This window comes from Pseudonaja textilis, chromosome 12 (genome assembly GCF_049901715.1).
Source record: "Pseudonaja textilis isolate UNSWEBS1 chromosome 12, rPseTex1.2, whole genome shotgun sequence".
Classification (NCBI taxonomy): Eukaryota; Metazoa; Chordata; class Lepidosauria; order Squamata; family Elapidae; genus Pseudonaja; species Pseudonaja textilis.
Window position 1 is genome coordinate 5022801 of NC_142001.1, and position 15187 is coordinate 5037987.

General features: G+C 42.4%; 1 protein-coding gene across 1 annotated transcript in view; it reads left to right on the forward strand.

Moving 5' to 3' along the window:
* The first annotated feature begins 3301 nt into the window (after positions 1 to 3301).
* ATRX (ATRX chromatin remodeler) overlaps positions 3302 to 15187 on the forward strand; it is a 98651-nt gene continuing 86765 nt past the window's right edge. The window contains exons 1-2 of the mRNA XM_026703099.2: positions 3302 to 3440; positions 13706 to 13818. Coding sequence (XP_026558884.1) covers positions 3421 to 3440; positions 13706 to 13818 — 133 coding nt within the window. The 5' untranslated portion in view covers positions 3302 to 3420. The remainder of the gene's footprint in view (positions 3441 to 13705; positions 13819 to 15187) is intronic.

Sequence of the window (15187 nt, forward strand, 5' to 3'; positions counted from 1 at the left end):
TGCCTTGCAGTCAGCTGAGGTGCCATCAAATCACCTGCAATATTGGCATCATTGAGATTCCATTCATTTAGGTGAGGGGGGCCCAACCTGTGGGCCACTGCCCACTAGTGGGCTGCGAGGGGATTGCAACCAGGCTGTGGAAACAGCTGGCAAGATGTGTGCACAAGCAGCCTCACTTGAGTGTGCAAATGGAGCTCTTGAGTTTGTGCACGTGCACACACACTTGCCGGCAGCTTATGCGGAACCATTCCATCCTCCCACCGTTCTGCAAAGCTGGAAATGTTGGGGAACACTTGATTTAGATGCTTTTAATTACAAAATTGGTGCATTGTGTCAAGCCTTATTTCCAAGAATAGATTCCTCATATATTTGGGAAGTTATTCTTTAGAAATATAATAAAAAAAACACCAGATTGTATGTCAGTTGATACAGGGTGTTTTTTAAAATATAGGTTTGTCTATTTGTTGAATTGGCTGAATTCTACATTTTATTTAATGATTTATTAATTTTATTCTCTGCATACTGTTTTAAATATTGCAATATTTAAAACAACCCAGCAACAAAAACAGGAGTAAAATGTGAAACTGCCACTTTGAAGTCCCATTCAAAACGAAAGGATGCTTTTCGATTTGGTTTCCTTGGAGAGCAGTTCTGCTATTATTGGAAAAACAAGGCCTTTCTCCTCTGAATTCTAGTTATTTTTCTTATTATACTTTTAAATTCAGATTTTATTACTTTATAAATAACTCAAAGTATTGGAGGCTTCCTCCGATTTTCCACACAGCTCTGTGAAGTGGACTGGGCTGAGCTGAGAGAGAGAGAGGGTCACCCAGCAAGCTTTCGTACCTAAGGCAAGAGTAGAAATCCTTTTCTGGTGATTGGTCCAAACTCAGCTGGCTTTTGTGCCTAAGGCGGGACTAGAACTCAGTCTCCCCTTCACCACTACACCAAACTGCCTCTCTCGTTCCTTTAAATCCACCCAGAGCCACTTTGGAGTCAGTGGCCTCAACATTTACTTATATTTCATTAACTAAAGTTTCCCCTCTTGCTGTCAAAAATCTATTGTAGAAAATCAAATCCTGAACACAAAGTGCTTTTGAAAGAGGCAACTGGACTTCCTTGTTTTTGTCTAAAGACGTTTCACTTCTCATCCAAGAAGCTTCTTCAGCTCTGACTGGATGGTGGGGAATGGAAGGATTTATGCGTCTTGCAGACAGCTGGTCATTTGCGCTCTTTTAGAGGATTGTTGAAGCCATTTGGAGGTAGGGCTCCTGGTTTCTGTAGTCTGCAATTTTTCTGGAAATCTGTCCCCGTTTTCCAGAAAAATTGCAGTCTAGGTGAGCCTTTAGTACTACTCAGGTGAACCCGAGAACACATAACCTCCAAGTAGCCTCAATGACTAAAACGCATGTCAATCGCACGCCGTCATGTTGCCGTCGTGACATTTTGTGACTTTTTCCCGTTTGCAGAGTTGAGGTGGGCATGGCCTGCGCGTGATGCATCTGGCTCATGGTCCACCAGTTTGATACCTCTGTTCCAAAAGGAATGCAAATATCCAGCTGTTTGCAAGGAATATAAATCCTTCCATTCCCCACCATCCAGTCAGAGCTGAAGAAGCTTCTTGGATGAGAAGTGAAACGTCTTCAAAGAAAACATTTGTCCAGTTGCCTCTGGGGAAAAAAGCACCTTTAGGATAACCATGGCCTAGATGACCGAGAATCTTTACAAATCCTGAACACAAATTTATCAGTAATACCTCCTAGTCCAATAAAATAATTTGAGTAATATTGGAAGACTGTTTCTAAGAAAAAGCTATTGTTGCCAAAGAAACAACACTGATTTGTCTAAGAAAATGACCAGGGATTGGTTAGAAGTGTGGTGGACAATATATATTGTTCCTTGAAAACACCTTTGTCATCTTGATATAAGTATTTTAAATATCATTCATTTTAGTTTTACTTTGGCCCGTTGTTATATATCTTTTGGCTCCTTATCATGTTGCACTAAACTATAAACCATGATTGTCAGATTACAATAGTTGTAATAACTATGGTGACACAGAAATAAAGTATTATGATTTTGTTGACTATGTTGACCATTCAGCTTTATAAAGCACAATTTAGAGATAAATGACATAATTCAGCCAATTCTGGTTTTATTAAATTATTATTTAGCGTATGAGAACATTACAGAAGAGAAGGAAGCATATGAACACAGTCCACGTAATTGCAAGTAAAGTTTGTATGAGGCTAGGGCAATGGCTGCATGACTGGATGTCCAGTTCTTCTCTCCAGGCCCTCGTCTCTGGGTTGCTTCATGCAGATCCAGGGAACCAGAAGACGCGTGCCAGGGGCAACCTTGCGCAATACCTTTAATAGTTTGCATATCAGCATCACAACTGCAAGGAGGGGAATTTTTCCATCCCCACTGATTCAGAGCAGATGCTTCTTCCAGTATCACACCTAATTCTGTTCAATTTCATGCGGACATAGCAAGGCAGGTCAAAACCAGGTGATTAGTAGAAGGACCTTCTAAGGGGTGTCCAACCTTGGCAACTTTTAAGGTGTGTGGACTTCAACTCCCAGAATTCCCCAGCCAGAACTCCCCAACTCTGGGAGTTGAAGTCCACACACCTTAAAAGTTGCCAAGGTTGGACACCCCTGTACTAAGGTATCTTGGAGTTGGAAGGGACCTTGTAGATCATCTAGTCCAACCCCCCACCACCACCACCCAAGCAGACCCTGCCCCATTCCTGACAGGTGGCAGTCCAGTCTCTTCTTGAAAGCTTCCAGGGATGAAGCTCCCACAACTTCTGAAGTGGGGACAAGATGGATTTCCAGGCTGATGGTAGAACGTTTTCTCAACAGTAAAAATGTTAAAAAACATTTTTTATAAAGTGATTTAAAATAAGCGAGAAGAACGGATGCGTTAAGCTCTGGCAAACTAGGTGCGCAATACCCAATCCGTCTGTTGCAAGTGCAACGTCAAAACTGCCTCTTGCCTGCCTTGAAAGAGGCACAAGCTGCATTTGGCATTGGGACAAATGGCGGGAGGGCCCTCCGGGGCCTTGCAATCCGATCTCTGTTTCAATGACGTCATACGCCATGACAACAGCCGACGACAGCCGCCATAGCAGCCAATGGGAAGCGGTAGAGAGGGGTGATGACGCCAACCGCCCTAGTAACAGCGCCGACGTAACCTGCCCAATCGAAAAAAAGATGCCAGCCCGCGAGAGCCAATGGCGAGACGCGGAACGAAAGAAGGAAGGCGGAGGAAAGGAGGGGCCTTCCCTCCTCTTTTCGCCGACAAGATGGCGGCGGTGGCGAAGGTGGCGGGGTTGGTGGCGCCAACGGCTTTGTTTCCTCTCAGCGCTTGAAGCTGGCCGCCTCCGGCCCGGCCGCGAAAGACAGCGACGGAGACATGACCGCGGAGCCCGCGAGGTAGGCGGCGGGAGCGGCAGTCGGCTCCTCGTGCTTTCCGAATGAGGCAAATCAGCCGGGTGAGGGGCGGGGAAAGGCGGGGGTGGCGGCGGCAGCGGCAGCGGCGGGAAAAACCCCGACGCCGCTACTCTGGTCGCTCGGCTTTCTAAAAGCCGGAGCCTCCTTCCTGCCGGCCGTTGCTTAACACCGCGCTGCGGGTTATCCGGCGGTGCTGGAGATAGGGTTGGGGGACGGGCCCTCTGCCTCCCCCTCCGCGCGCGTTTCCCGCCTCTGCGCATGCCCAGTGGGGGCGGGACAGGTCTGCCTGGGCTCGTGGGCGCTCCCCGACGGGCCCCGCACTTGCCCCCCGCTTGTGGGCGGGGTCTCTGCCCCCAACCCCCTCCCGGCCTCTTCGTCGGGGTCCGTCGCGGCAGGCTGGGGTGAGCGGGGCGGATGGAGCGCTGCCCATCTCGGGGATCGGGAAGGGGCTTTGGGCCGGCGAGCCTTGTCCTTGGCGGCGACTTCTGAGCCCAATCTCGGCGTTTCCTATGCCTGCTAGCGGAGAGGCTTCCGGTATAGAGCCGGGGATTGCTGGGACCTTAAATGAAGGAAGGAACCGGCCCCAACGGCGCGGTGGCCGTGGCTGTTTGTGGTTTCGGCCTTCGGGTAAACACAGTCTTCTTACTTGTGGCTTCTTGGTCTCTTCTGCAGATGCATCACGGGGGTCCACAATCCCGACAATTGTGGTTTGCTTGGCTGCAAATTAGACCGGCGGTTGTCAACCTTGGCAGCTTCAAGATGGGTGAACCACAACTCCAGAATTCTCTGGATTGAAGCCCGCCCATCTTCAGGCCTCCCAAGTCTGAGAATCGCTGGATTAGGTGGTTGTGTGAACATAGCCACGTTTTTATGGCCCAGGGTTAAATGAAGTGTCTCAGTATTTCTTGACAGCAGGGATTATTTCGTGCTTCTTCAAGAACGGGATCCACAATTTGTTAACTCATATATTGTTGATTCAGGCTGTATGACATCTCCAGTTGTGGTTTGTGGATCATAGTTTATGACTTCCATGAACCATTTGTGTTTACGCAAGTAAACCATGGTTAAGCAAACCATGGATAAAAATGATTGCTCCTCCTTCATCACTTTAGCTCTTGGTCTAAATTTGAATATTATATTATACTGGTTCCCTAATATTTTAATTTGCCTATTTCTGCAAACCAAGTTAGTGCGTTCTTATTTGATACTATCAACAGTTTTCCTTGTCTGCTATCCTTTTTGTACAAGCTTACCTTCCATTTTGATGACACTGTAGAATATTTCTTCAAATGTTTCATTTGGTAAATTATTTGACAAATTTGGCAAATTATTCATTTGGCAAATTATCCTTGTATAGGAGAACCTCATGATAATGAGCAGAACCACCGATTTAAAATTTATGAAGGAAAAACTTTGAAGAGAATACTGCCAAATGAGATTTATGTGTGAATCATGAATAATCACAGTCCTTCACTAATTTATTTCAACCAGTGAAATATGTATAGTCTATATGTACAGATCACGCTCTTACTTTCTTGGAGGAATAAGACTCTTGCCTTGTCTCCATTTTCATTTGTGAAAGAGCTCAATAGTGCTTTCGTATTACTACATACTCTGAAAAAGTTTAAAGAAAATGCAGGTGATTTCTAACTTTTTACACTTTAAGTTCTTACATTGATTTTCCCTGCCGTTCAATGATCAAACATTACAGATTACTAAACGGTTTAATAATTGCCTTTCCAAGTTTCTAGTTGTTTTTCATCAGAATTCTTTTTATTGAACAGTGCAAACAGAACTTTAGGTAAAATTAAAGAGTAAGGGCATTATGCAAAAGAAGGAATATCATACAAATTGCTTAAGTGATTAGGGAACTCTGAAAGGTCCTTGGTTCCTGAATGTTTTTGTTAACATTTTTAAAATATTATAAAGTTGGAAGCTGATATTTTGTTCATGTAACCCAATGTTTTACTTAGTGCAGAAATACTAATTAGAGCATCCTTAATAATTAGAAAGCTTCCCCTAAAATTCAAATATCTTCCTCTATCTTGAGAAAAATATTCTCTGACTTGTGGAAGTTGTTACTTCTTCTGACTGATACCATTTTAGGTCAAGGGTATTCAAACTTGGCAAGTTTAAGACTTGTGGACTTCAACTCCCAGAATTCCTGAGCTAACATGACTGGAGGAGGAATTCTGGAAGTTGAAGTCCACAAGTGTCAAGTTTGAAGACCCCTGCTTTAGATACTTGGAAAATGGTGAGATGTGTGCTTTCAGATTTTTTTCCCCCAAGGATAAACAAATTTTATTCAATCATTCCTCATGACAAATTTCAATCCCCGATAAATCTTAATACTTTTCTTTGGAACTGCATTAGTTTTTCTGAATATTTCTTAAATTGTAGCTCCAAAAACTGGACATTGTATTTGTGATGGGATCTCACCAAGATGGAAATGTAACAGAACAATTTTCTTTTGATCTGAATGCTATAATTATGTTAATGCAACCTAAACTTACACTTACCCTTTTAGTATCCATGTTGCATTGCTGATTCATATTTAGTTTGGACAACTTCAAGATTTTTTTTCACCAAGCTTTGTTTTCTCCACTTTATATCATTGCATTTTGTACATTGGTAAGAACTTTGCATTTGTCCATTAAATTTCATTTTGTTTTCTGTTATTAAAATAATTTTGAATATTGCTTCTGTCTTGTAAAGTGCTATTTCACCAGTTTTGTGTCATGTAAAAAATTGATAAATATTCCCTCCATTTGGATCATTATTGAAAATGTTGTAGATTGCTGGACTCGGGAGGTTGTGGACTTTGTGGCATCTGATTTAATACCTCCCTCAAATTTTATGAGGAACCATTGATGAGTATTCTTTTAGTAGTCTTTTGAAGTTCTATAATATCATAGATTACTTTAAAAATATTTATTGATATATTATGTTTACATCATTTTTACTGAGAAAGTTGCCTAATATAAAAGACTTGTTCTTGACAAATACATGCTGATTTCTGATAATCATTTCTGTTGTTTTCAAGATGCCTATAAATCACTATATCATTTGCTCTTAAATTTTTCAAAATATCAACATTAAATTGCATAGTTTGCTATTGCCTAAAAGTTCAGAACTATTCTGACAGATTGTTACCTTACGTGAATATGGAACTGTTTGCAAAATGCTTCCTTATTGATAATATTAGTATAAAGTTTTAGAAACAATATGTTCAGGTGACATGTTTGGAAGCTAAGTAGTTTTGATAAGTGAGAATATATAGGTCATCATCTTTTCTCCTAACCTAGTTATTTAAATAAGGAATCAAGCTTGTTAAAGGTTATGTGTGTCTGAGACAAGACCTGCCATTGTTCAATTTAGTCATATGATAGTGTAGAAGTATACACTACTATACAGTACACTAGAACACAGGTCGTCCTCAACTTAAGACCACAGTTGAGTCCAAAATTTGATCTCGATTTTACAACCACTTTTATGATGGTCACTAAGTGCAACCTATTTTATCAATGGATATTTTTCATTGTATTCAGCTCTCAAAAATTAACCATTATGTATACATGTACATGGCATGATAAACTAATCTTGTGAGTTTACCAGATGGCCTAGGGAACAAAGCTGTTCCAGAATCTGGTAGTCCTGCTAGAAATACTTTGAAACCTCCTCCCAGAGGGGAGGAACAGAAACAGACCATGAAGTGGGTGTGGGGTCTCTAATAATGCTTCGAGTTCTAATCTCATAGTGCTTGTAAACAGTATCCTGAATAACGGGAAGCGAGCTTCCTATAATGTTCTCGGCTGTCCTCACTACTCTCTGTATGGACTTTCTATCTGAGGCTCTGCTGCCACTAAACCAAACGGTGATGCAGTTTGTTCAAATGCTGTCGATCGTGCCTCTGTAAAAAGTGGCCAGGACAGAAGGAGAGAGATGTGCCCTCCTCATCCGATGCAGGAAATGCAGGCGCCAGTTTGCAAACGCTTCACAAAGGATGATGTGTGAGGAGACCACTTCAGATTGTTCGCTATCTGCACCCCCAGATATTTAATACTGTTGACCTTTACGGCTGCAGCCTTGATACAAACTGCAGCAGAAAGTGCAGCCTTTGGGGCCCTAGAGTGATCCATATTACATCCTTGCTCTGCGAACTGTCCTAGCTATGGTCTGCTTCTGAGTGCAGTTGAAGGCGTTGGTTGTGACCTTTATAGCTCTTAAGGGCATAGGTCCAGGCTACCTGATGAACCCTTGGTGGGGGTGCTTTGCAGAGCTTCATCTTTTATCACAATTACACCTATTACTGGGTGTTCAGGGCAGCAGCTCAGGAGTTCATGGCTACCATGACGGTTATCATTCCTGGCTGAACTCGAGACAGTGATCACACTTCAGATGTAATCTTGTTGGAGCAGTGGCAATGGAATAGGGTGGGATAATTGTCAATATCCCTTTTGTCATGCTCAGATCATACCCTGGTGGCCTTGAGATTCTCTTGTGCAGGGAGGCCAGATCTGTTTCAATAGTCTGCCCTTGGTGACTGACGGATTGGTTTGGATTTCAAAGGGAGCTGGGGGAGATTCCGGGGATACTGTTGCATGTTCCTACTGAGGTTCTGGCCACAGCCTGGAACCAGGAGGTAGCTGCACCCTGAACAGGATCACACCTGTGCACACCTCTTCCTGGCCCATCAGTCCCAACATTCGCCGTGGTTCATGAGGAAGTGAGGATGCCTAAAAGGGCCAAAAGATGACTAGAGTGCTGCTGGAGGAAAACAAAGAACAAACCTGAGCAAATACAGAACATAGAATAACAGAGTTGGAAGGGACTGTGGAGGTCTTCTAGTCCAACCCCCGCTTGAGCAGGAGGCCCTATACCATTTCAAATAAATGATTGTCCAGTCTTTGTCCAGTGATGAAGGCAAGTAGTTCCATTGTACAGATTGCTCTCACCATTAGGAAATTTCTCCTTAGTTCTAGGTTGTGTCAGCTGGTGCTCCGTTCAAAATCCAAGAAAGAAATACTTAGACTCTTGTAATTAGAGAAAAGATACCTTTTACTGGAAGTCAAGTGGTAGCAACAAGAGAATTCTGAATCTGAGGAAAAAGGCACGTACATCACATATATCAAGGGAGTGAAATGTTCCCACCCCCAATAGTTCCAACGGTTCTTCCAATTAAAAGTTGTGAACCTCATCATGTGGGCATCTTCAGGTGGTGATGATTAGTTGACCTTGGCTTACTCAGATAAAGGTTTGCAGCTGCGCAGAGAAGAGAAAGCTAAGCAAGACATAGAAACCCTCCTCAGTTTATACAATATTAGTAACACCTCCAGCTCACTTCCCATACTCCCCCCCCTCCCCCTCCGCGCTACTCATGACAGCCAGAAAAAAGCAAAGCAAAGGAAGATCTTGAAGGCTGACAGGTTGCTTTGCTCCTTGGTTAGTTTCCATCCATTGTTTCTTGTCCCTTTTGATGCTTTGGAAAATAGTTTTTTTTCTCCCTCATCTTTGTAGGAGTCCCTCTAATATTGGAACACTACTATCATATCTTCCCTAGTCTGTCTTTTCACTAGACTAGACGTACCCAGTAATACCCTGTAATCGTTCTTTGTATGTTTTAGCTCCCAGCCCCTTAATCGGGGGGATTCTACCGGTTCGCACCTATTCACTAGAACCGGTTGTTAATATTCTAAGCAGTTCGGAGAACTGGTTGTTAGAAGAAATTACTGGGCTAATCCTGTAAGGAAGGCAGGAAGGAAACATTCTGGTGTTGCTTACAGAGACTGCCTCTCCATTAACCCTTTTTACATTCTTGGCAGGACTAGACTTCTTGTCTCAGGAACTTCTCTGGAGTTTTTTTCCTCCTTTGCTGGTACTTTGCTTGTGTGGAGTGACCATTCAAAGTTACAATGGCACTGAAAAAAAATGACTTATGACCATTTTTCACACTTACAACTGTTGCAGAATCCCCACAGTCATGAGAGGCCAGGTGAGGAGACGCGTGCCTAGATGTGAGTGATGTTGAGTTGGCCACGCCCAGCCAGTCACATGACCACCAAGCGATGCCCACCAACTAAGCCACGCTCGTAGAACCGATTGTTAAAAAATGTGAATCCCACTCCTGCCCTTAATCATTCTTGTTGTTCTTCTCTGCTCCCTTTCCAGAGTCTCAACATCTTTTTTATATTGTGATGACCAGAACTAGATGCAGTATTTCAGGTGTTTTGTAAACAGGTCAAAGCTGCTACTAAGGCCACCTTGTGGTGGGAAGAGCAGCAACCTACCCTTATTTCCCTGCCACTTACTGCACCTGCAGAATGTTGCCTGTTGGCCTTGTTCAAAGTTACCTGATTCCTGAGAAGGAGGGTTCAGAGGATCATGTTAGGGGCCGCACGGAGGAGTTTGTGCAATATCTGACAGATAAAATTGCTCTGATTCAGTCTCTAGTCCAAGTGTGGAGCATGTCCGGGGTAGGGACTTGCCCTGTTATCTGGGAGCAGTTTGATCTGAGGAAATGGAGGAAGGTCCTTGGGGCTGTTAGCACAACTACTTATTAGATCCCTCTCCAACCTGGTTAGTGAAAGCTCCCAGGATGGTGTGCAGAATCTTATACCCCTAAAGGAGGCCGTGATCCCTCCTTAAGAAACAATCTTTAGATCTCACTCTACTTTTTAGGGAAAGGTGATGGAGAAAATAGTTGCTTGGCAGCTCCACAGGGTCCTGGAAGGTACAGATTATCTCTCTCCTTGACTTCTTGGCTTTCAGTGCCATTTACCACTGTTGGAGTGGCTTTGGAGTTTGGACTAGGTGGTGCAGTGTTGCAGCGGTTCGGTTCCTTTTTCCACGGCTGGGAGAGAGAAATCCAGCTTATGGCTGTTCCTTTCTGGGGCACTGCAGGATTTCTCTCCCTTCCTTTTTGACACTTTCACGAGTGAGAGAGATCATCCAACTCCATGGGATGAGATAACGCTGCCAATACACAGCTTTCCATCTCTATGGCAGCCCTTCCAGAATGCATGGAGACCGCAAGGGCCTGAATTGAGGATAGCAGGGTTCAAGTGAACCCAGATAAGAGAAATGGAGCTTTATCCTCTCTAATTCTGGATGGGGTGGCCCTGCCCCAGGGATTCTCCTAGGTTCATAATTCAGTTGTGGCAGTTGTGACTAGAAGAGCCTCTGCACAATTTTGAATGGTACATCAACTGTGTCGTTCCTAGATTGTGCGACTCTGTACTCAGTCATTCATGCCTTGGTCATCTTCCATTTGGATTGCTGCAACATGCCCTACATAGGGCTACCCTTGAAGAGTATTTGGAAACTATAGTTGGTCCAGGATTCAATAGTGTATACGGTTTTGCAGAACCTTAGGATGGCACATTGCAACACCACCGTTACACGAGTTACACTGGTTGCTAATCTGCTTCTGGGCCCAATTCAAGGTGGTGGTCATAACCTTTAAAGCCTTTTATGGCATAAGTCCAAGACTGTTCTGTATTCTCAGGCGCCAGACTTTTTGTTTTATGGCTCTTATTACTGCATTGTTAGCTGCTCAGAATTCTGTTCAAGATGGGTCTCCATACAAATAGTTTACATAAGTAATTGTTTAAACAAATTGTTTAAATAAAATCAATATGTAAATGAAGCCTTAAGTGCCTGATCAGCATTTATTATATATCGGCTTAGGGAAAATTAAGGATAATGTGAAATGTAAAATAAAATAGGTGTAAGCTGAAAATGGAAATAATAGAGGATAAAGAATTGAAAACTTATGTATGGATGAAATGATATTGAGATTGAATTAATAAACTGAAATATGAAATGCAAATTTATTTAAAGATGAGTGAAATGGATAATGATATGAGTTAATACACTGCTGTTCTTTGTTCATTACATAGTTGAATGTGCTGACAACAAAATCACACAAAAATTATCCATGGAAATCAAATTTAGCAACCTATGGAGGTCTGGATTTGGAGTTACACTCAAAATTAAAATGGAAAAAAACACTACAGGCTGATCCAACTTTGATGTAATGTCCTTAAAATAAGTCAAAATGAGGCTCAGTAGTGTGTGTGGCCTCCACGTGCCTGTATAACCTCCCTACAACGCCTAGGCATGCTCCTGATGAGGTAGCAGATGGTCTCCTGAGGGATCTCCTCCCACACCTGGACTAAAGCATCCCCCAACTCCTGGACAGTCTGTGGTGCAATGCGGCGTTGGTGGATGGAGCGAGACATGATGTCCCAGATGCGCTCAATTGGATTCAGGTCTGGGGAACGGGCAGGCCAGTCCATAGCATCAATGCCTTCATCTTGCAGGAACTGCTGACACACTCCAGCCACATGAGGTCTAGCATTGTCTTGCATTAGGAGGAACCCATGGCCAACCGCACCAGCATATGGTCTCATAAGGGGTCTGAGGATCTTATCTCGGTACCTAATGGCAGTCAGGCTACCTCTGGCGAGCACATGGAGGGCTGTGCGGCCCCCTAAAGAAATGCCACCCCACACCATTACTGACCCACTGCCAAACTGGTCATGCTCGAGGATGTTGCAGGAAGCAGAACGTTCTCCACAGCGTCTCCAGACCCTGTCACATCTGTCACATGTGCTCAGTGTGAACCTGCTTTCATCTGTGAAGAGCACAGGGTGCCAGTGGCGAATTTGCCAATCTTGGTGTTCTCTGGTAAATGCCAAATGTCCTGCACAGTGTTGGGCTGTAAGCACAACCCCCACCTGTGGACGTCGGGCCCTCATGGAGTCTGTTTTTGATTGTTTGAGCAGCCACATGCACATTTGTGGCCTGCTGGAGGTCATTTTGCAGGGCTCTGGCATGTTCCTCCTGTCTCTCCTTGCACAAAGTCAGAGGTAGTGATCCTGATGCTGGGTTGTTGCCCTCCTACGGCCTCCTCCACATCTCCTGATATACTGGCCTGTTTCCTGGTAGCGCCTCCATGCTCTGGACACTACGCTGACAGACACAGCAAACCTTCACAGCTCGCATTGATGTGCCATCCCAGATGAGCTGCACTACCTGCGCCACTTGTGTGGGTTGTAGACTCCATCTCATGCTACCACTAGAGTGAAAGCACCGCCAGCATTCAGAAGTGACCAAACCATCAGCCAGAAAGCATAGGAACTGAGAAGTGGTCTGTGGTCACCACCTGCAGAACCACTCCTTTCTTGGGGATGTCTTGCTAACTGTCTCTGCTTTCTACCTGTTGTCTATTTCATTTGCACAACAGCATGTGAAATTGATTGTCAATCAGTGTTGCTACCTAAGTGGACAGTTTGATTTCACAGAAGTGTGATTGACTTGGAGTTACATTGTGTTGTTTAAGTGTTCCCTTTATTTTTTTGAGCAGTGTATATCAGATTAACGGAAATGAAAGTATGACTGTGTACAAGTGTTATAATCGGGAAACATGTTGCTCACGTGAAAAGATGTATAAAATTTTTTTAAAAAATATTTTGGAAAAAAAATAAGTGCCTGATCATATATGTAGATGTCTGCAGATAGAGGTGCATAAATGATAATTTCTACTAGGAAAATGGAAAACGTTGTCAGCTCGGATACCTTGAAGCTTCTGAATTTGAAACAAAACATTCCATAGATAAGGACAAGCATTTTATTTTGCATCTTCTACCATAAAGAATGGTAACTCACATGTAAGCCCTAATTTTTGATTTTGCATACTAAGAAGTATGTAAAATAAGTGGTGTGATAATTCATGTTAAGTGTTATTTGCTGATTGTTGTATAAAATACGTGCCAAGAAAGTAATATTGCAACCTAATTGCAAGCAGTGGAAATGATAGTTAAATAGAAACAAGCATACTTTTGCAGTCTGGACATTGTTTAACATTTATTTGAAAGAGTCATTACCTTGGCTAAAGTTAAATGTAACAAATAGCTATTTTGTAAATTCAGTAGGTAATACTTAATGTCATCTGTCACCTCATTGATTGTATTTCTGGGGTCATGGACTGAATAATATGGGAACAAAGTTTCCGTTGTTCCTTGGTAGAACAATAGAAACATTTTGAATTTTTTCTTTCCATAACATGAAATATTCTGAACTTCCAAAAGAAGTTTAGAATGGGACCGTTTTTTCATTCTCAGAACAGCCTATTTCCCCCTATTTTATGCATATCAGATTTCTTTGTTTGGTTGAGATACAGAGATACTTCATTCTGTAATACCAAAAGGGATATATTCAATGGTGCGTCTTTTTTTTTTTAACAGTGAAAGCAAATTGAATACATTGGTGCAGAAGCTTCATGACTTCTTGGCTCACTCATCAGAAGAATCGGAGGATGCAAATTCTCCTCCAAGACTATCAATGAGCAAAAATATAGGTAAAACTTATCATACTAAAGCTGTTAAGATTAGTAGTGTTTAGAAGATGTATTTTCTGATACCACACAGAATTGTATAGCTGGGAAATGCTGTTACAGTATGACAGTTATTGCTGTCTTATTTTAATAAACATAATAAATTTATGACTGAAATATCAATTCCTAATAACATTTGGAAAATAGGAAATGTTGGTATTTCCATTGTTATATTTGAATTTTATAATGTGCTGCATTGTTTTTCTGCCAATTTTATTTTCAACTATTACTGCTTATGTCAATTTCTTGGTTCTTTATTTACTTTTTTATTATTTTTATTTCTGTGCAGCTGAAATCTAAAATTTTGGCAGGTTATATAGAAAAATACAAGCATCCATAGTAAAAAAAAAAAAAGATACACACACATAAATACATTTCACATACTCTAGCAGTGATTTTTTAAAAATTTCAGTAACTATTGGTATGGATTTAAATATGAGTTACTTCGATATGGGAATTGGTTTCTCAGGACCACACTGGATATGCAGTGTATTTAATTTTCTTTTTAAAACTATAGCAGTTATTTTAAAATTCATGTAATATCAAAAAGAAGGTGTCACAGAAGGGGAAACATTTTTGTTTCGTACCAGCAAGAAATGTATTGTGGCGCCTAGATCAGCCAACATTTTGGATCATGTTGTAATAAAGTGTAATTATGTTGATTGTGCTTGGTGAGTTTCTTGCAGACGTTTCATTACCAAACTAGGTAACATAATCAGTGCTAGAAGGGAGAGTGGGGTTATAGTTTTTACAGTGTTTATACTGTATATTGTAGATTGGAGTCGCCCACCTTTTGGACCTCAGGGACCACCAAACTCATAATTTTAAATCCCAGAGACCTTGGGGAAATTCCCCAAAAAAGTCTGCAGGAAAATTCCCCCACCCCGTTTTCCTACTGATCAATCATTCTTTATGTGGGATCGAACACAGAATACCATCTCCAGCTCCATTCTCATGGGGGGGAAGAGAGAGAGAGACTTTTGGCTTCATGCAAGGAAAGCAGCAGCAGAAGTCTGTCTTTCTCTCCCCCAAATTCTGCCAGAAATGAATCTTTGAGAGACTTGTCGCGCCAGTGCAGGCTCTTGGAGCAGGAGGCCTTGCAGGGTCCCAAGGATTCATTTCTAGTGGAGTTTTTTCTTGTGGACCACTAGTGGTCCCTGTCCTACTGGTTGGCAACCCCTGTTGTAGATGACTCCTGTTTTTTCTGGGGCTGCTCGATCTTTTGGTTTATTTAGGCTGCTTTGGAGAGCTTTGGTTTGTATGGTTGATGCCATGTAAATAGAGTGTTGGTGGTTTTTGAGATGTTTTTGGTGCATGACATCCTTTTCAAAGC